The sequence below is a fragment of the Manduca sexta genome, chromosome 20 (assembly GCF_014839805.1).
Source record: "Manduca sexta isolate Smith_Timp_Sample1 chromosome 20, JHU_Msex_v1.0, whole genome shotgun sequence".
NCBI lineage: Eukaryota > Metazoa > Arthropoda > Insecta > Lepidoptera > Sphingidae > Manduca > Manduca sexta.
This window is the reverse complement of record NC_051134.1, coordinates 14,211,971-14,238,544: the sequence shown is the minus strand read 5'-3', so window position 1 is coordinate 14,238,544 and position 26,574 is coordinate 14,211,971. Positions and strand designations below refer to the sequence as shown.

The following is a 26,574-nucleotide window of genomic DNA, read 5'->3' as shown; positions in this document are numbered from 1 at the left end:
ACAAGCCAGCACATTTGTAGACAAACTTGTCTATTGTCTGTGGTGCGGCTCTACCGCTTTGAGTATTAAGTACCACTTCTATATACTAACAATACATAGAAATGATCAAATGCCAATACCGTTAAGCACCACGACTACACATAAATTCCAGTACCCACAGAAATTTATGACGATTTTCTCTATATAAAAGATTACCGAATAAGATGTAGGATATCCAATTAATTGACACGATTAAAGTTTTCAGTTCATAATGGCATCTAGGGACAAATCATAAGACAAAGCTGTTTTTGAATAGAAATGGGTAAATTTAAAAACTGGATGGGCACGGTTCCGCGAACCCGCATAACTCACGTAGCTTATGCATTTAGATCTGCATGTTAATAAAATACGATACACATTTGGACACGTCGCATCCGAACATAGGGCTAATGTTAAGAAGTCGGACTTCCAATGAGAAGGGTGAAAAGAGGTGAGCAGATCGATATGGTAAAGCTGGGCACAATACATAATATCTACTTCACGGTGATCGTATTAGTTTGGAAACAATAGATGAGACGAATCCAGTTGGCGGACGTTGGTCCTCAGAACTGGATTCACAATTTACGTTCAAATTGATCTCTAAAAATAAAAGAAACTTTCAACAGTTACTTAGTTGATATATACTTCCTAAGTGCTCTTGAGATGAAATAACCGGCACTTCTATAGTAACCACGTTTAAAATTATTTATCAATGTTTTTTATCTGTGTTAGATCGGTACATTATATGTATATGGGTAGGTAGGTATGGAATAAAACCATAGTACCTACATCATAATTTATCTTATAGGGACTTGAATGTAATATAATACTGTTTGTTTTCTAAGTAAAAATAAATATCGTGTCTTAAAGATCTCGGCGATAAATCCAGTATATGTAACCAAGGCCAATAAAATCTCTATCAATAATTGTGGCTTGACGTATCCTTATATCTAGATGTGCTATTTTATAGTTCTATAATTTGGCAGCATGGTCTTTAGCCTTAGCTAGTTCTCTGTGGAATGAATTCAATAATTTTATAGCCTATGGTTAACCATAGACACCGTTTTGTAACTCTATTTTTATCGAAATCACGCAAAGGAAATGACTACAATACCTGGAAATAAATGCCTGAGTACACTTCATAAAAAATGCTGACCCCTAATCCTTTCACCTATTATTTTTCGTTTAAAATTGTAAAAGTTTATTTTAAAGCAATAAGTAATTACTTACAAGTAAAATAAACTATAAAAAATATAGTGGGAATGAATGAAAATGAATGACAATTGACAGACCTGTCATTATAAATATTTGATGAGTATGAAAATTAGGGCCGATTTTACATTTGGACTTATTAAATTTGATGGTTTATAATTCAAATTTAGAATTTCACAAAGTTTTTTAATGCTCAATTTAATTTTTGTTCATATTTTTTTATTTGCTAATACTCTAATAACGCACGCGCAGAACGCCCATCGCCCAAAATCTCCCAGCGCCATATTGAGAGAGGCGGACGTTGTATGACTTGAGTGATTAATCGTGGTTAGTGCAATAATTTGAAGTGGAACATTTGATCGTGCCCTATGGATATACATTCGGGTACGTAATGTGTGGAAAAGTGCATGTACCAAACGTGTATCTTCGCGTAACAAGCCATAGCGAACCACATCGTAACCTAGACATAGGCCGTTCTAGTTATCAGTAGATTACCTAGGTATCATCAATCCGCTGTTTGCTCACAGTTTTAATCTTATTAATACACACGTGCGGGGAGTAGCCATAGGTTTCTTGAATCTAGTTACATTAACAAGATTATACGATCGGTTCGCAAGGTTCCACACTCATATATAAACGGATTTCGAAGTGTTTATGTCGGCAGTTGACAGAAGCGTTTATGTATATGACCGATCATAAGTCACCACACCCAGTGACCGGATTGTCGGTTTTAGTATTTGATAGTTTTTAGTTCGGATGGTTGTTCGCGCGTCGTCGCGTCGGTACGTAGTGGCGTGAGGTCGTAGTCGTGGTGCCGAGCCGTGTGCGGTGTTACTCAGTGTAACGTAAATGTAATTTCTAGGAGTGGTGTGCCTCGGTTGAAAGGCCTGCCGAAAGGACAGGGCTCCGCACGCGAGGACGGATTGCGGCCCTCCGCTCTGAGGAACCATGGAGTGCTGCATGTCAGAAGAAGCCAAAGAACAGAAAAGAATCAATCAGGAGATAGAGCGGCAACTCCGAAAGGACAAACGAGATGCCAGGAGAGAACTCAAACTGCTCTTGCTTGGTGAGTCCATGCCTCATTTACATAGCAATTGTAATACATCACATGGAAATGCACTGGTACAGTGTACAATAACTAATAGGGGATAATTCAACATGTAGCTGTTTGTTTGTGCTTCCTGTCATCTGACTACTCTTAAGTGACATGCTATTTAGATATTTGTCAATGTTTATAGTAAGTTTATGCACTAAAACCACTTACTTTCTCTGCTTCAACATTCTTTCACTTTTCAAATATGGAGCAATAAGCCTGTTTACTTCTAATAAATTATGATTATGATAGAACAAGTGAGGTCAAAAATTAATGATAGGTAACAACCTCAAAAGTTTTAGCATATGAAGACAAAGTGTATCAGAAATAACATTGTTTATTTTAAACAGCTATAAATATTGAGTTACAAACTCATGCATTTTATTAGTGGAACTCAATTCAATCAATTACGTTATCGTACATTCATAGCTATATTTACTTATAAAATAATGAATCAAGATAAATGTATCTCCAAAAAATAGAAATACATTGCAAACATTGGTTATAGAGATTACTCACATTTCGCCGTGACCTATTTTGGTCCCAGATGTGATAGGCATCAAAGCGGATTGCTATTTTGTATCCAATACACATGTTTAAGAAATCACTATGAATATTCTAAGAATATGTCCAATAATTCAATATGTTTTACTTGGTGCTAGATAATGGTTGTAATATACAGTGTAAAAAGGAATGGTAAACAATATACCAACTATCATGTGTCATGTCATGATTTTGATAATAGAAAAGTTTTTTACTTTTATCTAGTGAAAAATAATATTATATAAAACATATTAAGAAACAGTTTTGCCATATATATTACTGGAAAAGTGCATGTAGAATTCATTTTGTTATACCACAGATAAAGAGTGTTAAATATATTATCAATTATTAAATTAGAACTAATATTTGTTAACCATAATGACAATTTACATTGATTCTGCAATGTATACCTGGTTGTCAGTAATACATAGTTATTATTAAAATATGCTTAAGCCAGTCCCGCTTAAGCATACTTTTTAAAATACTGACATACGCATCTGTGACCCGAAAACTTACATAAAGTTTTGTACACTTTTCACATAAAATATTTTGGTCTACGATCAATGGGGTAAGAGTAGAATTCAATTGTTATATTAAGAGTAACATGTATTTAAAGGCTAATGATAGCCTTTTAGTATTTTTTTAGTGATGAGTAACTTCTGCTCGCGGCTCCAACTGCATGAGATTTTTTTTCTGGTATAAAACCTTTGCTTTATATCTCTTGTAGTAAAATGGAGCTTATATTTTAAGTAAGACCTCCTTCAATAAATCAGTGAAAACCGCATTTAATTTAATACAGTAGTTTTTGCATGATGCTCATACAAACTTACAGATGGTGGTCAAAAATTCTAAAACCTGATATTTTGGCTTTGGTTGATTTCATTAATAACCTCCATGTAAGTTTTTCTTTAATATCTATAATGATGGACACAATGTAGTTGCAATATCTCTAAAAATATGTATGATTTACCAAAAATCTTAAAGCCAATAATATGTATTTATGAAATGACAACATTTGAGTAAAGGAGACTCCAATCTTTACGCATTCAGTTTTATCACAATTAAACTAAAGTTGGTCTCTCCCAAAGTTTAATAGTAATGTTGGTAGGAATGCTAAGTGATGTAGTTATATTTTATAGTGTAGATGAAAAAGTAGATTTGCTGATATTAAACGACCTACTTCCACGGGAAATAAACTATAAAAACATAAGAATACATGTATATCCAACTTTACTAACTTGATTCTCATTGACCATAATATTGTGAAATAAAACAGCAAACTGTCTGTTTGAAGATATTATAGACATTGATACTAGCTTTATAAAATTCATAATGTGGACAAATGTGTCTACAGTGTGACTTTACCACTTAAAAATATTTGTAACAAAGTTTGAATGACATACATACTTACAATCTATGTATAGTCTTGCATACAAGATGACATAATAAGCTTATTTGCAATAATTTCAAACTTAATTTGTGATTAAGCCACTGTTGTTTTAATTCTTATGGAAAGGAAAATATGATGACACTATGCACATTTTGCAAATGTAATTCCCTATACATCATGTTTATTTATAGTTTATTTCTAAACCTACAGTATATAACCATATTATATTATATAAGTCAATTTTGTTTGCTGTAAAAGCTAGTACCAATAACAGTGATTGTTGGTAATGTCCCTGTAATCAAAAATAATAGGCAATTATAAAATACATATTACATAAATTTAAAATAAATATACAGTATAACTGAAAAATTTGAAAAAAAAAATCTATTGTTAATAGACCACAAAACTACACCTAAAAACAAAATACAGTTTTCTTTTATGTAAAGTATAAATTTTATTCCAGTTTACAAACAATGGTTTCGATATATTTAGAGAAAAAAAAATATATAAGCAATTTTTTTTTTTTAATAATTGCATTTTTTATTATAAGTTTAACATGAATGAACTACATTCAAAATTATATGGAATTAAGGAATACATTCACAGCAACAATGGATTTAAATTGGTAAATAAAATATAATAATCATAATGTTTATAATTAGTAATGATACAATGCATTACAGGAACAACGGTGATAACTACAAAAAATCACAATCAAATTTAGGAAATTTGAATTATTCTTCAGTAGTCAAATAAAAATATTGAAAGCAGCAAATTATGTATGAATTCGCATTACGTGCGTCTGCGCCCAAACCCAAGACTTTTCCCAATACAAAATTCTATGAACTGCATTTTAAAAACCTCATAAATTCTGATGACACAGAGATGAATAAAAAATAAACAAAAGGGCCAAATTAGCATTATGTTTGGTTTTAATTCTTATCAATGAGCTAAATAAATGGATGCCGTCCGTTCGGAAGACGTTCATTTGGACGGGGTCATCCATTTAGGAGTGTCGTCAGTGGCCGTAAGAAATTATTTGTATGTATGATGATGCTTATTATCTGCAATGTCATGTATATCAGATAAAATCTGCAACAAATCATCACATAATAATATTAATTTTAAACATTTGACACATTGCACTTCATAGTTGTACTGCTTATCTAAGTTTAAAATACACCTGAAATCTTTGTGGCTGAACTCACAGATTGAATTGGAAAAGCTTACAATAAATTATTATAATTAAATAATTATTGATTTATAGTTGCCTTTCGGGGTTGTATGATTTGTGGTTAGATTTTTAAGTATAATAGTGTTTAAGTAACAACAACTTCTGTTGGTTTACACGCGAGGAAAGATTTCATTTCAATACTTACTGTGACAACTATCCAAATGATACGACAATGAGTAATCTTTCAATGTATGGCAAAATGTAAATTAAAGTCTAGCTCAATCTAGTAGTAATTTTCGCTTCTCGACGATATTAGTCTACAACAAATGGTCCGCTACGGTCTTCCTCTACTTAGTGCTATGTCTCAGAACTAGAGCGACTAGTCTTTGCTACGTGATTACCCGTCCTGGTGCTAAAACATTTTTTATGATTTAGGTGTAGTCGAAGCGTAAAATCCAAATTAGGATCATTGCACTATTTCATCCAACACTTTGGAAAAAATACTTATCCACCTGTTTAGTCTAGCACTAAGTTGTATATGGGCTCTGAACTGAGAGGCCTTGCATCGATTCCCGGGTCAGAAAATCCACTTTCCGAGTGTTATTCTAATGTCATTTTACAAACTACCCTGTAAAATGCATACTAGCAGCCGCTCGTAAGAATTAAGCGAAATAATTTCTGCAACATGCTTTAAAGTATAACATGTTGCACTGGCAATAAACGTTATATTTTTATCAGTTCGATGTGTCTATTTGGAAATCTTAAAACCCTGAAATCGAGTGGTCTGAAAATCTTTAGAGGAGGCCTATGTTCGGCAGTAGACGTCCAAAGACTGAAGAAGATGTATCTCGCATGCATTTGACATAGTAGCAACTTAAAGTCTGCGTTATTGCATCCCTGACAAGAAAATATGTGTAAATTTTGAGACCTCTTTGGAATATTCTTCGCCAGTCTAGACTCTAGATTGTCATCTCCACTCATCATTTCAACAACCAACACGAAGTTAATTTTATGAATAATTTGTCTTGTTATTGTATTTTATCACTTTACAAAAATCATACCCATGTCGACATGTGACATTTTGCCAGATAGCTGGTCAATCAAAGAATAGCTAAATATTTCAAAGATTCATTATTTTGCAATGTATTATTTTAATCGATTTGACTAGTGCTATTGTAGTGATAGAACTCGGAATATTAAATTATACAATCCACTAGGTTCTTGGCTACTCAACAATAACGGCATTCGGCAACAACAGTTTTACATGCCTTAGGCACTGAGAAACTCGCCATTTTTAGCTTCTAAACGGGGTCGATCCCCATTTGAGGTTCGAATTCACTTCACTCTTGCGCAATAGCCGCGGGGCGGTGGTTTAAGAACGCTAACATGCACCGTGCGATTAAGTTTGAGTCCCAAGTCAGACAAGATGTAACAATAAATATTTGTAAGAGATATTCGATACTACATACGTATTATTTGCGTTGCCCGGAACTGGAATTCATGACCGGTATAGCAATAGACGCCACCATATCACACTATGGGACGAAAATAAGTTCAGGAAACAGTAGTGCACTGGTCACATTCTTGCCTACCCGTCGAAAATACAGTGTGTAACATTTGTACAATTTCTGGACCTATGTGAGTCAACCTTTCTGTGATTACACCGTTTTTTGTTTTAAAGTAATAACACAATCAAGATCGCATCTTGCAAATTGCGTCCAGACTCATGAAGAACCCACCATTAGATATAAATGTTGTTATTACAAAGATCTGAATGATTTGTTATGTCCAACAGGTACCGGCGAGTCAGGCAAGTCGACATTCATCAAGCAGATGAGAATCATTCACGGGTCGGGTTACAGCGACGATGACAAGCGTGGTTTCATCAAACTCGTCTATCAGAACATCTTCATGGCGATGCAGAGTATGATACGCGCTATGGACCTACTATCAATACAATATGGAAATCCGTCCAACGTAGTAAGTATTTTGAATACAAATTAATTACGAGACGAGCAAACCGCTCGCCTGATGATAAGGGACTTTGAACACTACTAAAACATTAAATAACAAAGCTCTGCAGCATTGCTCAGTGCTTGTTGCCCTAAAACATTCGATGTCAAGTTTTAATTACTACACTTTGAACCGGAACAGATGAGTGCCGGCACAATGTTGCTTAGCGCCAGAAATAGACATCGCGACAGTATCTACCCAACTGGAGCCTTGCGTACGATAAATTTCTCTCTAAAACGCCATATACAGTCCTTAGTTTGCAAGTGATAAACTTCCCGACAGTTATCTCGCCTCTGTTGATGCACACATGTGTTTGACCGACTGTTGCGAAATTTAGGCGCCAATGGTTATTTAAGATTGTAACGTTCTCATATTTTAACTAACTACCTTTACTTTGGTCCATGTTGCAAAAAATAGAAATGATGATTACTATTTCGTTTTGTTTATCGTGATGCAAAAATCATCGGAAAAGCTTTATTAGAAATTAATACAATTTAATGCAATATTCCCAAAACATAATTGCGAGATTAACGTAAACAAACATTCAATTGGCATTTGCAAAGGGATATTTCTTAGAACTGATAACGCAGTTTGTGTTATTCTGAGTAAATGAATAAACACGACGTGATTTCACACAAATGCATTCGATAAAACAGTCCCCTCTTCCGAGCAATATGCTCTATCATAGGTGTCACTAATATATGTAACAAGTAACAAACCAACTGCTATTATATTGAAGTAATAATTACTGGTGTAATATGTTAATAATTTGATTATTTCACTTCACAATAAATCTTTCTAGAAAAATCACGTTTCTACGTAATACCTTAAACGGAGAAAAAAAATTGTTACGATACTGTTTATTGACAACGAATATGTACTTCACTCAATATTGAGAAAAAAATAGATACGTATTTTTCATAGTTACGGCCAAATAGCTAAACTACCCAAATTCTCTTGCCAATGTACATTTTTTTACAATTGCATTCTTTGTCATACATAAAAATTTAAATTAACTTTTATATCAATTCGGACTTAAATATGAAAATAATATTTACAGGAAAAGGCGGAGTTGATATCATCAATCGACTTTGAGAGTGTGACAACGTTCGAAAGCCCGTATGTGGAAGCAATCAAGGCTCTATGGGCCGACTCCGGCATACAAGAGTGCTACGATCGCAGGCGAGAGTACCAACTAACTGACTCTGCTAAATAGTAAGTACAATTTCATATATTCACTTGACGAGCCAACTGTTTAAATTATATAGTATGATTATGATGAAAAATATTTCAAAACAGGGCTATAATGGAAAAACTGTTTGCCCACAAAATATGATTGATTCTTGGATTAAACACGAATTGGGTTAATCCGAATAATTACTATAAACTGCAAATTTATCTGTGTAATATCTAGTGCTCTTAGATATATTTAAATCAATGAATGTTATGATTTATTGATTACACACCGTGCTATTATAATACCAAGGTGTGACATAATCATCGTGAGTAATGTTATCTTTTTTTTAATAATAATACAGCATCCTGATGGTGAATCACACTTGTATCTTCCTAAATCCCGTCCATACAGGAAACTGTGTTGAAATATTCAGACCGAACTGAGAAACAATGAAATTAGCTCATAATTTATTATTTGTATCGCTCAGTGGAAGTACATACGTATATTTGCTTTAATTTACTGTAAAATTTAATATTGATTATAGCTCATGGCGTAAAAATTAAATATAAGTATAGATATGCGACTTTGTAGAATTTTAATATGTTTGAACTTTTTAATTGTGTTTATCAAAAGTTTTGTATTAATGAAAGCTACACAACAAAGGAATGTATGTATAACGTAATTGAAAACACATTTCAACGTTGTTTAAAGTGTTCAACAGTGACACGGATTCAATGAGCTCTCGTGTTATAAAATGTTTATAGTTTAGTTTACACAACGACTACCATAAACTGTTCAATTTCGTTTGTCATGCGCCATACCATTCAGTCTAAGAAGAGAATTTTCTATAGCTACTTGCAGGAAATTGACCGCGTCGCGGCACCAAATTACTTACCAACCGAACAGGACATACTACGCGTCAGAGTTCCCACAACGGGTATTATAGAATACCCGTTCGATTTGGAGGAGATACGATTTCGGTAAAATATGTCGCATATACGTGCATGAATCGCTTCGGTGTCGCATGTTGTCGTTGGAGATGTTTGTGGACTTAGACCATCTAGGAAGGACGCGACAAGCGCTTATTACAGCAAACAATTTTTTTTTCCACTTTCAATGTAACTACTACATTGAAAGTGCAACACACACACCGTTTTGTGTCGCTATGAATGCACACATAAATACATTTTAGAATAATGTCTGTTTTACGCATACTAATATGCCAAATACAACAGTTTTTATAAACATGTGCATGAGCATTTGACGTTATGCTTTAGCACAAAAAAATCATACAAGTCGCGTCCTTCATATATTGTCTATGATTGTGATTTACGGTGGTCAAGTAACGTTGCATGTTCCATTATTTGCTTACTGGCAGTGCATGCGGTTTTCAGTTATTTAAGTGACTTGGCAAGGATCGAGAAAGCCGACTATCTGCCGACCGAGCAGGATATTCTGCGAGCTCGACAGCCCACCACCGGAATACTTGAGTATCCTTTCGATCTAGACGGGATCATATTTAGGTATCTCTTTGAACTATTGACAGCTAGATATCCCTCAGTCCCTTTGGAGCACTCCTATACATTGATCAAATAAAAATATTGCTATTGACCTTTCCTCATGAAAATACTTAATAAACGTCGAAGTTTGTTAGTAATGGTAAGTTGTAACAAACGTGCAATTTCGTGTTATGTTTATGTTTTGAATTTATCCCTATTTTGGCCGCGTGTAGCAATGCTTTACTGATATAACAATAATAGTATATTTTTACATAGTAATCTGTTTTTATATTGTCCTATAAATAACTTGCATGCTTTATTGTGAAGTTACTAATAATAAACTAATCTGTTTGTCACTATACAGTTATAAGAAATTCTGTTATTTAATTATTGACTAATTATTAGTTAGGTTTAATACAGGTCCCTTTAAAACCTAGATGACGCTATCTTAGATTAATTTGTGAAATAAGTATGAATTTCTGTACATTAATCATAAATGTGTTTGCGTTCCTTACAAAAATGTCTACCATTCGTCATTGCATTCGAAACCGACTATAGAGAAATTCAAACATTCACCAATTATTATTTCATATAACTATATAGTCAAATAAAGTACTCAATGGTTTTTTAGCTGGCTAACAAAAATGCACTCGATATAGTTTTTCAGTATTCATTTTATTTTTATATCTCAATCTCGTACGTAATCTTATCAATCGTCATGTTAAGATAAATTATAATATAGGAGTTTTACTTTGATATGGTGTGTTTACAGCGCGCTTATGGCTTATGATAACCTATATCACTTCACAAATGTCTGTATTGACTCATACTAACCATTGCTTAATACGACGTTTGCTTATAGATCACATCAATAATTTTGACTATAATCATTTGAGGGCTGATTTTTTAATCAGATAAAAATTATTCATATAATAAAATACAACACACGATTAAAAATATGATGCTTCCATACACGTAATCGGTTAATTGTTCGCCTTCTCTATTCGTCAGGTTATAATTTCTTTAATGGAATAGTTATTACTGATGAAAAAATCGGCCCATAAATGTATAAAATTAATGGTAACTTTAAAAAAAATTGCTGAAAACTACTAAATAAAACCCCTCTTTGTAATTTTCCCATATAAAATCTCTTTATTGTCGACTATTTTCCCATATTGAATTCATATGAAATGCAAATTTTGTAAAATATTTTGTACCCACCGACAGAATGGTGGACGTCGGGGGCCAAAGATCCGAGAGAAGGAAGTGGATCCACTGTTTCGAAAACGTCACATCCATCATATTCTTAGTAGCTCTTAGTGAATATGATCAAATTTTATTCGAATCAGAAAATGAGGTGAGCATTTTTTTTACAATTTTATTGAATTTATAAATATCTACTGACATTAAAAAATCACCCAACTGAATTCCTGAAATACACGGATTATATTCTTTGTGTAAGAAATACCTTTTATAAAGTTTTTACTAACTCTTACATAAAATTTACACAATCATAATTTTCTCTTAAAGACATAGATATGAATTATATAAATCACGTAATTTTTGTCCAATATTACTTGTATACGTAGTTTTATTATCTACCTATGTAATAATACATTAAAAATGTTCCAAATCATTCCAGAACCGAATGGAAGAATCGAAGGCGTTGTTCAAGACGATCATCACGTATCCGTGGTTCCAGCACTCCTCGGTGATTCTGTTCCTCAACAAAAAGGATTTGCTCGAAGAGAAGATCATGTATTCTCATCTCGTCGACTATTTTCCAGAATATGATGGTATGTTTCGAAAAATAACATTAAGTATGTATTAAAAACACTGGTTTGGATTTTAAAAATGCATTTTCTGAATACTCGGTTCTAAGTAAGATCTAACTTACTTACTAAGATTCATAAGAGTCATTAAAAACATGACACAATGATTATCAATATTGAAAAGAAAACCCTGTGGGATATAATGTAGACATTCATTCAGATTTAATTTTGTCCAAACATTGTATGTTTACCTTAATCTTTTTCTATTTTATATAATTCTTAGTTTGTATCCAATGCTTATTTTAAACGGTAACTATAAATAAATCAACATATAGGTCCAAAATGCGACCCAATACCGGCGCGAGAATTCATTCTCCAAAAATATCTGAAAGAGAACCCCGACCCGGACAGGTCGTGTTATTCTCATTTCACAACGGCTACAGGTTCTATTCAAGAATAAATATCGAGCTAATTATTACCGCTAGGTTATATTTCATCATGTGTGATGCTATGACAGTGTGTTGTATTGCTAGTGTTGTGGTATTTATTGGTATGTATATAAGGTAAAGACTATTTCGAATTACTATTTCGGACGTAAATTATTTAATTTCACCTTTATAATACGTTTTTTTGATTGTTGTAATTTTTATATGAACAAATCTATGATTTTTGTGAATTCGAACAAAGCACTCGTAACAATTTGATGAAGGTTTTTCCCTATTATATATATCTCAACTTTAAAAGACCCTTAATGACGGAAAAATAACAATAAAATCTGCATATTATATCATTCATAACACCCCGAGTATGTATTTTTTGGTTATTCACTTAATACGTTTCGGTCTAATTAGATAGAAAGATAACATCACAATTTGTTGCATCTTCTACCCGCATTCATCTTAATTTAATCAGTTTAGTGGAACCTATCATGATATAGGTGTAAATCCGCCAATAGTAGAAATTACTTACAATTCATAATTTGTATCGCAGCCGTATGGTAATTTAATCCCCAAACTCATTTGGAAATTTATAATCTTAGCACAAAATCTATCACATCATGGGCCGGAACATACATAGCTAAAAGTGGGTGCTCTGGTAGCATCTCTGCCTACCTCTCGAGGATAAAAGGTGTGACGTGAGATTGCTTTGTTTCGTGAAAATACACAAAAATCTTAGAAAACAATTTATTCAATTAAACCCTTAAAATATATATCCGATCAGTAATCCTTAATGATAAAATACCAATAATTGCCATACAATAGTGTACGTGTAGTAGCACCGCTAGATTGTCGCTTCCCACAACAGGTCCGCAACGCGACGCAAACGCGGCGCGCGAGTTCATACTGCGGATGTTCGTCGATCTCAACCCGGATGCTGAGAAAATCATCTACTCACACTTCACCTGTGCGACAGGTAAGACTTTTATATTATGGTTGAGGTGTAAGTGGGTTCCATGATGGTATAAGATCAAAGTGACCAACTTGAACAACTACTACCCCAGGACATGATTGTCGCTGCGCCTTGAGCGTTGTATACGACGATCTTCTATAAAATAATGTCTTCTGGGATTTTTTTGTCATTACGTCTGTATTAAAATCGGGATCCTTATTGATTTTATGTTTTTATAAAACATTATTCATATCGGTATTAAAGAATCCCACACACAAACACATTGCCTAGCATTGCCACGTTGCTAGGGTATTAAAATTGATAGCATTACTTATCCATTAATGCAGGTTGTTTGACACAGGCTGCAGAATAAAAGGGTATTTGTTATTCAATAGTTCAAAAAATTTAAGATTAAAAGAGTTATAACAGTTTTGTTTCATAATTTATAAAATACTTATTTTAAATGTTTGGCTTTTCGGTTGTTCTTGTGTTAGTGTAAAATAACGACAAAAGATCTAAATAGTTTAGTTTCAATCGAGACGCAAAATTTTGTGGTAAAATTAATGTTGATGAAATTTTATTGCAAGGCATATTTAGGGCCTTCATCAACCTGCTGCGGTTAGTCAGTTACTCAAGTTACAACGTGTATATTATTTAAAATAGTACAAACAAAATTTAGTCAAATAATATCTTTTAACAAAATCCCCATTGTTCGTAACTGTACTTATTTAACAAAAGAGTTGAAAATGGTTTAAAAGAGTTTTGTTTTTGCCAACAAAATGCTATTTAAACTCCTAACATGTCACGTCAAATTAATAAATTTTGAACGTTATTTTAAAGCATTATGACATCAAGACGGAGGACAAATTATTTACCAAATCGGTGTCGAGATACATAAATTCTAATTAACATAATTATTGTATTTAAAATGTGTCCTAATATTGGTATTAACTTCGATATTCCTAATTTACTACAGTTATAACTGTAATTGAGGTATTAAATTACTGCACTTCACAATAAAAGATATTTTTAAACCTGTACATAATCATTTTTTATTGTCTTAGGGATTCACACAAAAATAAGGTAATTTCGCCACGTGGGTAAATACTTGTTAACATTTTATTTACATTTCAAATTAAAGCTCTTCCCACAGCAAACGGCCTTGAGCATTCGTTCCATACATTTACGACGCACGAGTTCCGAGCCCTAATATGCAAATAATTACGGTTAATTCCGTTAAAAAATCAAATTTAGATAATTTTAATAATTTGAACAACTAAAATTTTCCTTATTAAATTGCTTCTCTAATAGTGTTGCAAATTGAGATATCGTGTAGTTTAGGAGTCAACAATTTTAGTGACATTCTCATTACGAAATTAATGAAACAATATCCACATTATAAAAAATTTGAAACAAACAAAGTAAAGATAACATATAAATTTCAAATAGAAGCTTTTAAAAATCTAGTTAGCGCCCCGTTTTGCTGGAGCACCGTCTTAAGGCTGCCTACAACATTCCTTCATTTGTACACCAGCTGAATACATTTTAGAATTTTTGGAAAACGCCGTCTAATTGATTTGCATTTTACATCACGAATGCTGTAACATGGAATGAACATTGAACATGGAATGTAACGTTCTGAGGTGATTTCATCAAGACGTTTTTCACATGCATTCATTCACATTTACAAACAAATAACTATCCACATTTAAATTACATCTTTCGTATTTAGTGTAATTGCCCAAATTATCGCGTAACTTAATGAAAACCATGTGTATTGCAAACACGTAACTTATGAACATCGCAGAAAGTGGGTAGATATTTATTTATATTCACATACCCATGCGTATGATCGTTTTAAGGTCCATTCAGGTCCTTAAAAATCAAAATCAAAACTCCAAACTTCATCTTTAATTTATTCATGAGACCAGCATCAAAACGAAAGTGTCAGAGGTAATGTGTGAAAATATTTTTTATTGTTGTTGCTGTTGATGTTAATGAATTGGCTTTATTTGTGTTAATTTTGTTGTAGATACACATTTGTTAACGCTTCAGTAGTTGGCTAGAACACAAATTTGTGGAAATTTTCAGTTTTGTTTGTTGCACTATTAGATTGCCTGGTAAGGCGCAATGCTTTAGATAAATAGCAAGTATTTAGTCCGGTTATGGCATTTGTTTTATTTAAAGTGATATAACAACGGTTGTAGTTTTGCCTAAATATCACTTTCTCACTTTATCGAATTAATTACAAGTAGTATTATTAATTAACTTAATGATACATACAAAGTATATTGATTTTAATAAATAACTAAGTAAGAACGAAATCGTTCGTGATTTGCTATTTGCTCAATAATTCTGAGCATTTCTAGTGAATGTTTTGTGCTTGTATTATTAACATTTAAAGCCACAAAGTTCCTGGACCAAGAAAGGCTTAGTTGCTATTACTTTAATTTATTGACAGATACAATATTAAAATATATCATTTTAAAATTGATTTCTTTTTAGAATTATTCTATATTTTATTATCTTTAGGGCTGATTTTTCAATTATCAAATAAAAGTTACTCATTGGATAAAATGAGACACTAACTAATTAAATGTTGCACTGCAAATAAAATTGTTTCACTCCTTGACGTCTCTGTTCAGTCAGGTTATAATTTATTTGATGATTGAAATATTTAGCCCTTATTTGCATTTATTTCATTTTATTTATGTTTGCATGCTGCCTTGGATGTTATAAAGACACGGAAAACATTAAACTCGTATTCTGTGCGGTAAAGGATACTATTATGCAGTCGGCCCTTAAAGAATTCAATTTGGCATAACTATACTTAATATTATGTAATTCATATTGTTGTCGTATTAAACGTTTATTTTTAATATTAACGTTTATGTTTTATTTTTCAAATGTAAGGTATTTGACTGATAGAAATGAAATTATTTGGTATAATTTTAATTAATGTTACCTTCCCGTGAAAAAACAAAAAAGTGTTAATATAATGTTTCAACCATGCTAAGAACGTCATTGCAATATTTAAAAAAACAAATACTTCTAGAAAGTACTTCTCTTGACATTATGTATTTTAAATTGAATTATTTTAATCTATGATTTATGTTATTAAAAGCTTCTTGAAGTTGAATACCTTATATCTTACCTTCGTTATGTTTTATTCTATGTGATTTTTTACGCTTTAGTTTAAAACGAGCTCCAACAATTGGCGTGCCTAATATTTTCACGCTTTATCAAAACATTTTACCATATTATATAGAGGGAGTTTTATTAAAACATGTAGAAGTTTAATTAATGCCTTAATGCTAATTTTAGACTAACAAGTTCTCATAACAATAACAATTGCGCAGGAACTTCCAGATACGTTTACACTAGCAACAATATTGCAATCATTCTGTATACATGCAACTCTTGCAAGTCCTATAAGCTTTAAAAATTTGCAGGAGTCAGCTTGCCGCGATTCTATACACAATGAAAATAGCTGGCTGAAGTCGACTTCTGCATGTTTTCTTGCTTAACATTTCATGGTGTAAAGCTTATGCATTAATCAAACACCAAGGCCTACCAACACTAAAGGACAATGCCCAAAACCAGGCTATCTTTGCGTCAGTCATGCGTCTTAACCAAATATCCACGAAAAATCATCATTTTAATTATTACTTCATTTGTATTTATTTCAGTCATAAGCGAATGGGGGTTTAAAAGATATGAAAAAAAAAGTTGTTTAATTGTTGCAAATGAAACACCGGATAATGTATTGCCAATATGGCGAATTGATACCAATTCATAACAAATTCCCTTTTTAAATGGAATAAAAAAGTAAATATTATGTACACTAAATGTGCCCGTACTTGAATTTATAATATATTTATTAAATATATTATTCATCTCAAATGTATTGTTATAAAATAATATATTTTACTTAATAATTATGACCAAACTCCAAATAACTGGTAAAAAAGAGAAAATATTAATTGTTCCCAAACCAAACAAATAGCCACTTGTACTTGCATTGACAGAAATACAATAGTCAGCTAAAACATGTCTGGACTTTATTTTTAATTAATGAATATATGAGTACAGGTTTTTATTACACTGGCAACTGAAATTAATGACATTTTGACACTTCAGATTTTTTTGAATGTTAAATCATTAAAATATTTTGATATATTTTATCTTACTCAAGATCGCAGTGTTTTTCTTATGTATTTTAATGTTGAGTCGAAAAATCCTCTTTTAAAAAACAACGTGTATAGTGTGCGTTTCGAACTTTGAGACGGAAGGCTTTTATTAAGCAACACAATGTCGTCTAGAGCCTAGACCCAGGACAGTTAATCGAGACGGCATATCCCGGCGGTGTATTGACTGCACCTTTGCGGCGCCACAGCAACGACAAGTATATTCCTTGGACGAGCTGTCCAGTTTGTAAGTTATGTAGATTATTATTAAAATACCCACAATGTGGGAAATATTTTGCCAAAGTTAAAGAAAACAGTTTAACAATAATAATAATCTGAACATGTTTACTCAACTTCTAAATTATATTTTAGGTTTCAAGGCTGGAATGAGTTTATGCTGCCTGCTGGAGATCAGCTAATAGAGAGGTTCACAGATAACAACATGACATGACCCGACCAACGCTGCAAGAAGTCATTCACTCACTTCAGGAGTATATATAAACGTGCTGCAGCTTTATCAAATTCTTGTTTCTATTTTGGGATGCCAAGAATATATACCTCTATTAAAAGTATACATCTATATAAAAATATGCATCGGATTTCGTATTTCTGGTTTTATTTTTCTTTCCCTGTGATAATTAACTATTAGCCTAATAAAGATGTGAAGTGAGTTCCTGGGTTCGATTTCCAGGCCAAGCAACATTTTATCTCGGTATTTTTAACATGAGTTGCCTGGGATCGGAATCCTCCAAATAGGGTTCGCGTCAGGCATAAGGCCGGTCATAAAAACTAAGCTGAATCTATTCTACAATATGTGTTGACGCCATATTGGAGTGAGATAATTGTAGGTAGAAATAACGATTAGGTAATCCATGTAATAGAATAAGTCGTAAGTCAGATAAACATATACACAAAAGGTCAGGTAAAATATGTATGCTCCGTGAAAAAGCTAATATTCCGCCATACTATGTTAGAAGTTTTATTGGAGTTTCGTCTTATCAGATATGTTAGTACCTATCAGTTTCTTATGAGGGCAATTGAAGCTAGGTGAAAAGACCATCCACTAATCGCTTATAGCAATAACAAGTAGGTACTGCAATGTTGAACTTAATCAGGCACGTAGGTACTTTCTACCTTACATTATTGCATACTTAACCTCAAAATAACCGCGCTATAAAAATTCTGATTACTCCGAACTCCCATCGAATATCCAATTGTTTTCAATTTGTTTAAAAATTACGATATATTCTCTATAGTTTTGTCAAGGTTTTGAACAGACGCAAGCGTAGCCCAACTCTCATACAAAAATGGGCATTCTCCTTTGCTTACTTCATTTATCTACAAATGGGATAACTTATACTTCATGCTAATATCAAACAACATTAACAATTAAATATTTTTGTACCCTTAAAATATAGAACGTTTCCTTGGATAGCATTTTGTACAATAAATCTGCGAAGATAATCTAATTCTTGCACAGTTTACAGAGCAACAAAAATGGTTTATCGATAAATGAATCATCTTTAGCAATAATAATATTATTTAATTCACATCGTAATATTCTTAAATTCATTATAATAAAATATTACCTCGGACCTACCGTTATGAACGAAATATATTAATTATCAAATCATATAGAAAAGTGGGTATTTTTAAGTTATTTTACAAAAAGAAACTTAAATAGCAAGTGCAGTAATTTTAAGAAGTAATTTGTATTAAATAATGAAATATACGTGCCGTAACATAGTGTATTTACATGCATAATATGTTGTGATTACTTGCAGACACTGAAAACATCCGGTTCGTGTTCGCCGCAGTGAAAGACACAATCCTACAATCCAACCTGAAGGAGTACAACCTCGTCTAAGCGTAACCAACATGGTCCCGACACAAATCTGTGATTGTGTATAACACGTAATTTAAACATCATCACTTCACGACAGAATGTGTATGTAAATTCACGAACTGAGATCGGATGGACGAACTTATTTCACCTTAAAATGTTTAATGAGAAAGTAAGGATAGATTGTAAGTCATTTAACCCAAAAACTAGCATCGAGTGGGGCCGCGAGCCGAACTCCAAACCGACTGTCGACCGGTCACCGGCGTCGACGCACTCGGACGACGGGCGGGTCGCTTCACCAAGCGATAGGTTTTTTGACGTGTTTTTTTATGATGAAGTTATTCACAATTTATGTATGTGTCTGTATCGGTGAATATTAAATTGTGCATTTTTAAAGTTATGGTGAGACTCGGCCTTACCATACCGCTTTTAGTCATTGTTTTAGGATTTTTGTAAAGTTTGTTGCCATAATATCTTTCTACATTAGTATACATTTTATTGTGTCCAGACGGATGGATTTGAACAAACTAGTCCAATGAGGTAGGCGCGTGGTCGGGACGGGACGCTTGCGGCCGCCGTGTGTCGCGGAGTAGTCGTGTCGTGTGACGGTGTTACGTACGTACGTATTTATTTGAATGCTGAGTACTGAATGTGGTGTAACGCAAGCCGGTCTCGTCTCTCCGGACACGTGGCACTCGCGTGTGTGACGTGCAGCGTTATGTCATTACCGTTTGTTCTGTTAGCTTGGAAAAATTATAACTTTATTAATTGTATTAAAATGAACATTTCGTTACTTTTGTACATTGGATTTTTGTTACATGAATATATGTTATTATTTAAGCTGTTTATATTTAAATATGGTGTTTTTCTACACGAATTGACTTGACGCAAACTGTTTTACTTTAACTGTAGGCTTTGTGTGCGCAGTGGTCTGGTGTATTTTGTTTCTTCCTATTGTTATCCGTGTACGAGTACTCCATCTGCTAGCCGTATGTCAAGTATAGGAAATTACTATGTTAGTTGTTTAAGGAATTTTTGATGCATTTGATATAAACTTTTTTTACTAGGAACCCGTGAGAAACAATAAAGCAAAATGTGAATTGTAAAAACCGATACCGATGTTTTTTGCACGAATGCTTTTACCTCATCAATGTAATATATTGTACATTTGGGTCTAAATGTGCTGAGTGAATTGAGCAGACAGTTCAGTGCCAAGTTTTGCTATTGGCATATCCTACGGCGTATAATGTAACGTAATGCACAAACTATACATATTATATTATTGTTTTCCATATTTAAGAATATTTTTATAACGCTATGCTTAATTTAGGGTGTTGCTTCGTGTTATATTTAGTTTTTTATTTATAGTAAGAAACAAAGTTTCTGTTTTGAAGATATATAACTTATTAACTTATTTGTTGTTGTGTCTTTAATTTCTATCGTACGATACGAATTAAGCTTCCTTTTCTATTTCGTGAACGGCTAAGCATAATGAGACCTGACCCTGTCAATAGCAAAACTCTATGCTTTAATTAAGAAACAGCTGTCTGAAATGCTCAAAATAATGTGAAATTGAAACTTAGCGCACAATATTAAATCTTTCTATTGATGTTACCCACTGAAGTGCAATCTGTGTATGCCCTGTACACAGGAACTATACTTGTTTTGTGCAATTGCACAGCAATATTGTGAATTAATTTGTGGCCCAACGCGGCGTCGCACCCGCGCCGACCCGCTCCCTCAGTCGACCTCGCATGCACATTGCACATCTCATTTTATATTATACACTCTTAAATGTCTGTACAATAGTTAAATAATTATTTTATTTACAAAACCCGGCCTTAAAACGAAACTTTTTGGAATTGATGCCAAATGTATAGTTGCATGTACATAATGTAAGGTTACGAGGGAGTTCGTCGCGTCGGTGCGGGTACGTCCGTCGCGTATTCGTATCTTCCTTACGAATGGACTGAAATTCGTGTACTGGTGTGGCTCTTACATGTTTGTTTTTACAGTTGGGCGATGACTACACAAAATATTGCTAAAACTATATTATAGTCTAACGTTGCTTTACCTTTTGCGTGAGATTGTGAGAATTTTAGCTTAAGTTCCGACTGAAGATGGATGCCTGTATGAAATATTGTAAATTATAATTTCTCATAAAATATAATTTTTTTCAGCTACGCGAGTTGTTTTCTTTCAATCCAATTAACTTATTTAATTTTTCAAATTACAAAAAAAAAGTTGATTAGGGTAAAATTTGTAGTCTACGCTCTAAAAAGTTCATTTCCTATCGGCAAAGTAACTTTGCACATAGTTACTTCTTTACCTTGCCCTTGATAGTTACAATGCAAATTGCATATTTTTATTACAAATATATTGATATTACCGCGTGTAGAATACGTGTTACGTAATGTATTAACCCATAATTAATTTAAAAGCCATAACGATGTCATTTGTCCTAATGGACTTACTAGCGTTCGCCCTCGATTTACTCTATTAAAGGATCACGTAAAACATAATATTGTATAGGAAAGTGATTTCAACCATGATAATATTTATTTTCTATTTTATATTTGTGCAAGAATCTAATTGTCGTATATGAGAAAGTTACAATTTACGTCCGATTTTCCAATCAGATTAATTTATTCGTAGGATAAAGTCCAACTGAATCAAATAAAAATTATACTAATATGTAATGTCAATTCGTCTCACTTTTATATTCAGTTAGGTTATTATTAATTTGATGGATAAATTTTATCGGACGTTTGAAAATTTTTTCTTAAAATATTGACATTAGGGTGGTGAAAACAAACAAACGAAACTTACTTTGTAGATAGTTATTTATTGTGATATAAATCATCCCGATATTAATGCATTACGTGACGCCACTGCATGACCTAACTTTTGATTGCAGTTTGATATCACCAACATAAGCAAATGCTATAACATTTGCGCGAATTTCATCGCCAGCATGTCGATTAGTGAAATAACTGCAACCATGTCAACACACGGTGCTACGAATTCCGTTCAAGGATTAGCTGAAACCGCTGCTAAAATAGCTTTACGTAATTTTGAGTGGCGTTTTGTTACTTTTGTGTACTTCAATACCACATGGATATTCGGCGTCGAACATTTTCTCAATTCATACACAAAGACTGTTATTGTTGGCAAAGGCAGGTTTTACCCAACCTTCACCGATAAAACTCGCCAATTTGTTCTCTTCGCTGATGATGTTCAGAGCATGGCTGCAACTCTTGACTGGCTTGAATCTCACCTGTTCTACAACACCGGAAAGTTCATAGTTGTATGCCAATCATTAAATCAACAAGAATGTGATGAAACACAGGCCATGCAAACTTTCTGGGATCATAAGATTGTTAACGTGGTTTTCCTCAAAGAAGAAAACGTTGCGGTTGGTTATACATATTTTCCTATGTACGACAGTAGTTGTAGCAAAACTGTTGCAGTGAAAGTAAATATCACAGAGCCTGATAATCTGTTTATAAAAAAACTTACAAATTTGAATAAATGTACAATTATCGGCTCTACTTTCCCACAGATACCATTCATGGATTTAAAAGACGGTATACCAGCAGGATCTGATGGCAACTTATTAAACGTACTCGGCGAAGGGCTGAACGCAACTATTAAAATAATGACTCCGCGTTTTGGAAATGGATGGGGAAAGCTTGAAGCAAATGGATCGTGGTCCGGCTCACTAGCAGATGTATATTACGACATAGCCAACTTCTCTATGACCTCAGCAGCACTGACCTTAGCAAGATTTTCGTACTTCCAAATGTCTACCGCGTACTATTCAGCGAGAGTCGTATGGGTCGCGCATCCAGCTGTATTAAAACCTGCATCTCTAAAATTATTACATCCATTTCAACAGACAGCACAAATAGCTATTGGCCTTAGTTTCTTTCTGGTTGTTTTATGTGCTTTACTTACAAAAACAAATATATGGTCCAAGTTCAGTAACACAATCAAATTAACCAAACCGCGCAGCAGCATTGTCTTCTACTCTTGGATGATCTGCATGGGATTGCCGTCGACTAAACTCCCAACAAAGCGTGCCTTCGTTTATATTTCCGTTTATTGGATGTGGTATTGTTTCTTAATGAGAACGTTTTACCAAGTGTGTCTCATAAGCGCACTACAAGGTAATTTTTATTATGAAGAATTTAATTCGATTGATGACGCGGTTGAAGCAAATTATCCCTTCGGAGGTGGTGGCGCTCTCAAAGATTATTATATTGGTGAATCCGTTGTTCACGATAATTGGGTGGATATAGAAACGCCAGATATTCTTCCTAGAATGTTAAACATTTCTAAAGGAATGAAATTTGTTTTAGCAATGAGTATGGAAACAGCTAGAGTCATTAAAAAAGAAAAAAGATTGCCTTTACATATCTTACCGGTAAAGGTAGCAGTTAGTCCGACTGTCATATTTTTTAAGAAATATTCACCTTTAGAGGATCCCGTCAGTCGCATGTTGAGTCGATTGACGGAATCTGGATTTTCTGATAAATTTTACAAAAAATATGCTGGGGCCAAACCACATGAAAATATGAACGAAGCTAGCAATGAACCAATAGCTATAGAACATTATACGGGCTGCTATGCAGTATTGCTGTTTGGATGGATAACATCAACCGTATTTTTCCTTATGGAGCTTTATTACGAAAAAATATGTAAAAAAATCAACGGGTTACAAATCATGTCCCCACACAGTCATAAACACGCCCTCTAAACATTAAGGCTAATGTGTTTCAATATTTTAAAATTACAAAGCAAGCTATAGATCGTATCAACAACGACTGATTGAAAGTCCATTATGAAATTACCCATCTTTAATGGTCTCACAAAAATGTTTGGGCATTTAATAAAACAAATTTATTATTCATAGTTTCACGTGTAGCTCTTCTGGTTAACGTTATTACACGAATATTATAGTATTAATTATAAAAATATTTCATAAAAGGTGTATAATCAAAATGCAACTAGAATTGAAATCATCTGAAAACTACACATATTGGTTTTTTAACGACGTTCCTTCTGTGCTGCCAAATTTGGGAGTTATGGCTGCTAAAATCGCGTATAACAATTTCGAGTGGCGATATACAACTTTAATCTTGTTCAACACTATGCAATCCTTTATACAGGCCTTTTTTATGACCTATAAGCGCCCCGTGGTAATAAAACTTAGCCAAGGTACGCCAGTCAAATTTATAAATATTAAACAATATGTGATATTTGGTGAAACATCAGCAGATATAATACGCATCATGCGTTGGCTTGATGGATCAGAATATGACAGGACGGGAAGATACATAATTATATGCTCTTCCAAAAATGTATTACAATGCGATAAAAATCAGATCTTCAAAAAACTATCTAAATTGCATATATCAAATGTTGTAGCTCTAAAAACAGCCAAGAATGGCGAAGCGGCGGCTTATTCGTACGATGTTATCAAACCAGGAATATGTTACAACAGTGAACCTGACAGAATAGAAGTAATGCTAAATTGTCAAAATGATTCGTGTTTCTCCAATTTATATCCTGATAAATTCAACAATATTCACCTTTGTCCATGGCTTGTGTCGGCTATAGAAGAACCGCCGTATATGATGTATTTAAATAAATCAGCGCCTTCAGGTTTTGATGGCGACATATTGAAAATGATTGCGGACAATCTAAATGCAACTCTGAATATCAAGACACCAAATGAACTCGAATGGGGTCGGTATGTAAATTACAGTTGGACTGGATCCTTTGGTGACATTATAAATAATCGCGTTGATGCCGCAATATGTACGTCTCCTTACAATCCTTATATACATGATAATTTTCAAACATCTCGCATATACTATTATAATGATATCGTATGGGCGGCCAGAGTGCCTTCACTCACACCACCTTGGGAAAAACTTTTGCATCCCTTAGGTAATCTTCTTTGGATTATATTATTATTGATATTTATCGGTATCGTATTGGCGAATAACTGTTTAAAAACAATCATTTGGAAAAAATCTTGTATACAACGCAACTTTGTGCTTCACTCGTGGTTACTATTCCTCGGGATGCCTATACACAAATTGCCCTCGAAAAAGGCATATTTAATCATAATTTATACCTGGGTGTGGTTTTGTTTCATTATAAGATACGCTTATCAAGCAGCACTCTTCGATGCATTGAGTTACCGGTCATATCGACAGCACTTCAAAACTTGCAACGAGGTTTTCCAATATCCGTATGGCGGGGCCTCTTCACTAAGAGAACATTATCGCTTAGAACATGATGTATATGAAAAGTGGATTAATTTGGACATGAATGAAATTTACCGTATTTTAGACGAGATCCTGGACGGAACTACAGAGTTCATTATAGCAGGCAAGGTAGATATGATAAAAAACCATGTAAAGTATTACAACGGTACAAAAATATTACAAATTGTACCACAGACTATAGTGCGTATTCCTTCTGTCATATATTTTAGGAAGGATTCTCCATTCATAGCTCCGGTAGACCGAATTTTGAGCACATTATCTGAAACTGGGTTTATTGAAATTGCGTATAGGAAACACTTGAGTATCTTTTCGAAATGGCGTAAACCCGGCCTTGCATCTGCCCAGCCTTTTCATAATGCTCTATCTGTAGAATATTTTGCCGGAACTTTTATTGTATTGTCCGTAGGTTGGATCGTCTCTTTGAGTGTCTTTGCTATTGAAGTAGTGTGGGGAATTTTACTAAAGAAAAGGCACAAATAAATAATGGTTTGATAAAGTAATATGTACCTAGTAAACAACTCATTTTTCTTGCAGTGTTTTAAGCTTCATGTAAAATATACTTCAATAAAATTGTATATTGTATACAAACTTATTGTTGTCTTATTTAAATTTCTATTTTGTCTGTTTTGTTTTGATAAGGGAGTATGTAAGAATAGGTATTGGATGTCAGTGTAAGATTTTTTTTTGGGCGCCTGATTGGCTAAATTTGGAACTATACGGGAATTAGCAAATCATAACTAATAGTTTAATGGACACCTGGGACCCACTTTATTAATAACAAAAAATATTAGGAATACAATATTTGTAAGACTAATCCCCATAAATGTGTTCAGTTTTTATAATGGCCTCTAGAAAATATACGGTAGATAGGTACAAAGGGTATCTATTACTTTGTGTGACTAAATGAAACCATATATTTGTCTTTACCTCTGCAAAATTATGCCGAGTATCATCCATGAATAATA

General features: G+C 33.4%; 3 protein-coding genes across 8 annotated transcripts; all 3 read left to right on the top strand.

Annotated features, from left to right (window-relative positions):
• The first annotated feature begins 1,312 nt into the window (after positions 1-1,312).
• On the top strand, positions 1,313-21,493 carry LOC115456391 (guanine nucleotide-binding protein G(q) subunit alpha). 6 transcript variants are annotated; one of them, XM_030185433.2, is made up of 10 exons: positions 1,765-2,012; positions 2,093-2,296; positions 7,226-7,410; positions 8,504-8,658; positions 9,472-9,600; positions 10,015-10,143; positions 11,347-11,476; positions 11,762-11,915; positions 13,197-13,304; positions 19,252-21,493. In XM_030185433.2, exons 2-10 carry the CDS (start codon positions 2,179-2,181, stop codon positions 19,332-19,334), a joined length of 1,191 nt encoding a protein of 396 aa, XP_030041293.1. In that variant the 5' UTR covers positions 1,765-2,012; positions 2,093-2,178; the 3' UTR covers positions 19,335-21,493. The 6 variants fall into 6 exon arrangements, with proteins under 6 accessions (XP_037296497.1, XP_037296496.1, XP_030041289.1 ...); XM_037440600.1 differs by lacking the exons at positions 1,765-2,012; positions 9,472-9,600 and adding an exon at positions 1,313-1,614; XM_037440599.1 differs by lacking the exons at positions 1,765-2,012; positions 10,015-10,143 and adding an exon at positions 1,313-1,614.
• Positions 21,494-21,722: 229 nt separating this feature from the next.
• Positions 21,723-24,069, top strand: LOC115456397. The gene has a single exon (XM_030185440.2). It carries the CDS (start codon positions 22,285-22,287, stop codon positions 24,067-24,069), a length of 1,785 nt encoding a protein of 594 aa, XP_030041300.2. The 5' UTR covers positions 21,723-22,284.
• Positions 24,003-26,103, top strand: LOC115456398. The gene has a single exon (XM_030185441.2). It carries the CDS (start codon positions 24,314-24,316, stop codon positions 26,087-26,089), a length of 1,776 nt encoding a protein of 591 aa, XP_030041301.1. The 5' UTR covers positions 24,003-24,313; the 3' UTR covers positions 26,090-26,103.
• The last annotated feature ends 471 nt before the right edge of the window (positions 26,104-26,574 follow it).

Excerpts from the sequence above, each read along its gene's own strand:
- LOC115456391 (XM_030185433.2), top strand. The coding sequence starts at position 2,179 with ATGGAGTGCTGCATGTCAGAAGAAGCCAAAGAACAGAAAAGAATCAAT. Across the intron at positions 7,411-8,503 it reads ATGGAAATCCGTCCAACGTA|GAAAAGGCGGAGTTGATATC; the intron begins GTAAGTATTTTG and ends TAATATTTACAG. Across the intron at positions 13,305-19,251 it reads ACACTTCACCTGTGCGACAG|ACACTGAAAACATCCGGTTC; the intron begins GTAAGACTTTTA and ends GATTACTTGCAG.
- LOC115456397 (XM_030185440.2), top strand. The coding sequence starts at position 22,285 with ATGTCGATTAGTGAAATAACTGCAACCATGTCAACACACGGTGCTACG.
- LOC115456398 (XM_030185441.2), top strand. The coding sequence starts at position 24,314 with ATGCAACTAGAATTGAAATCATCTGAAAACTACACATATTGGTTTTTT.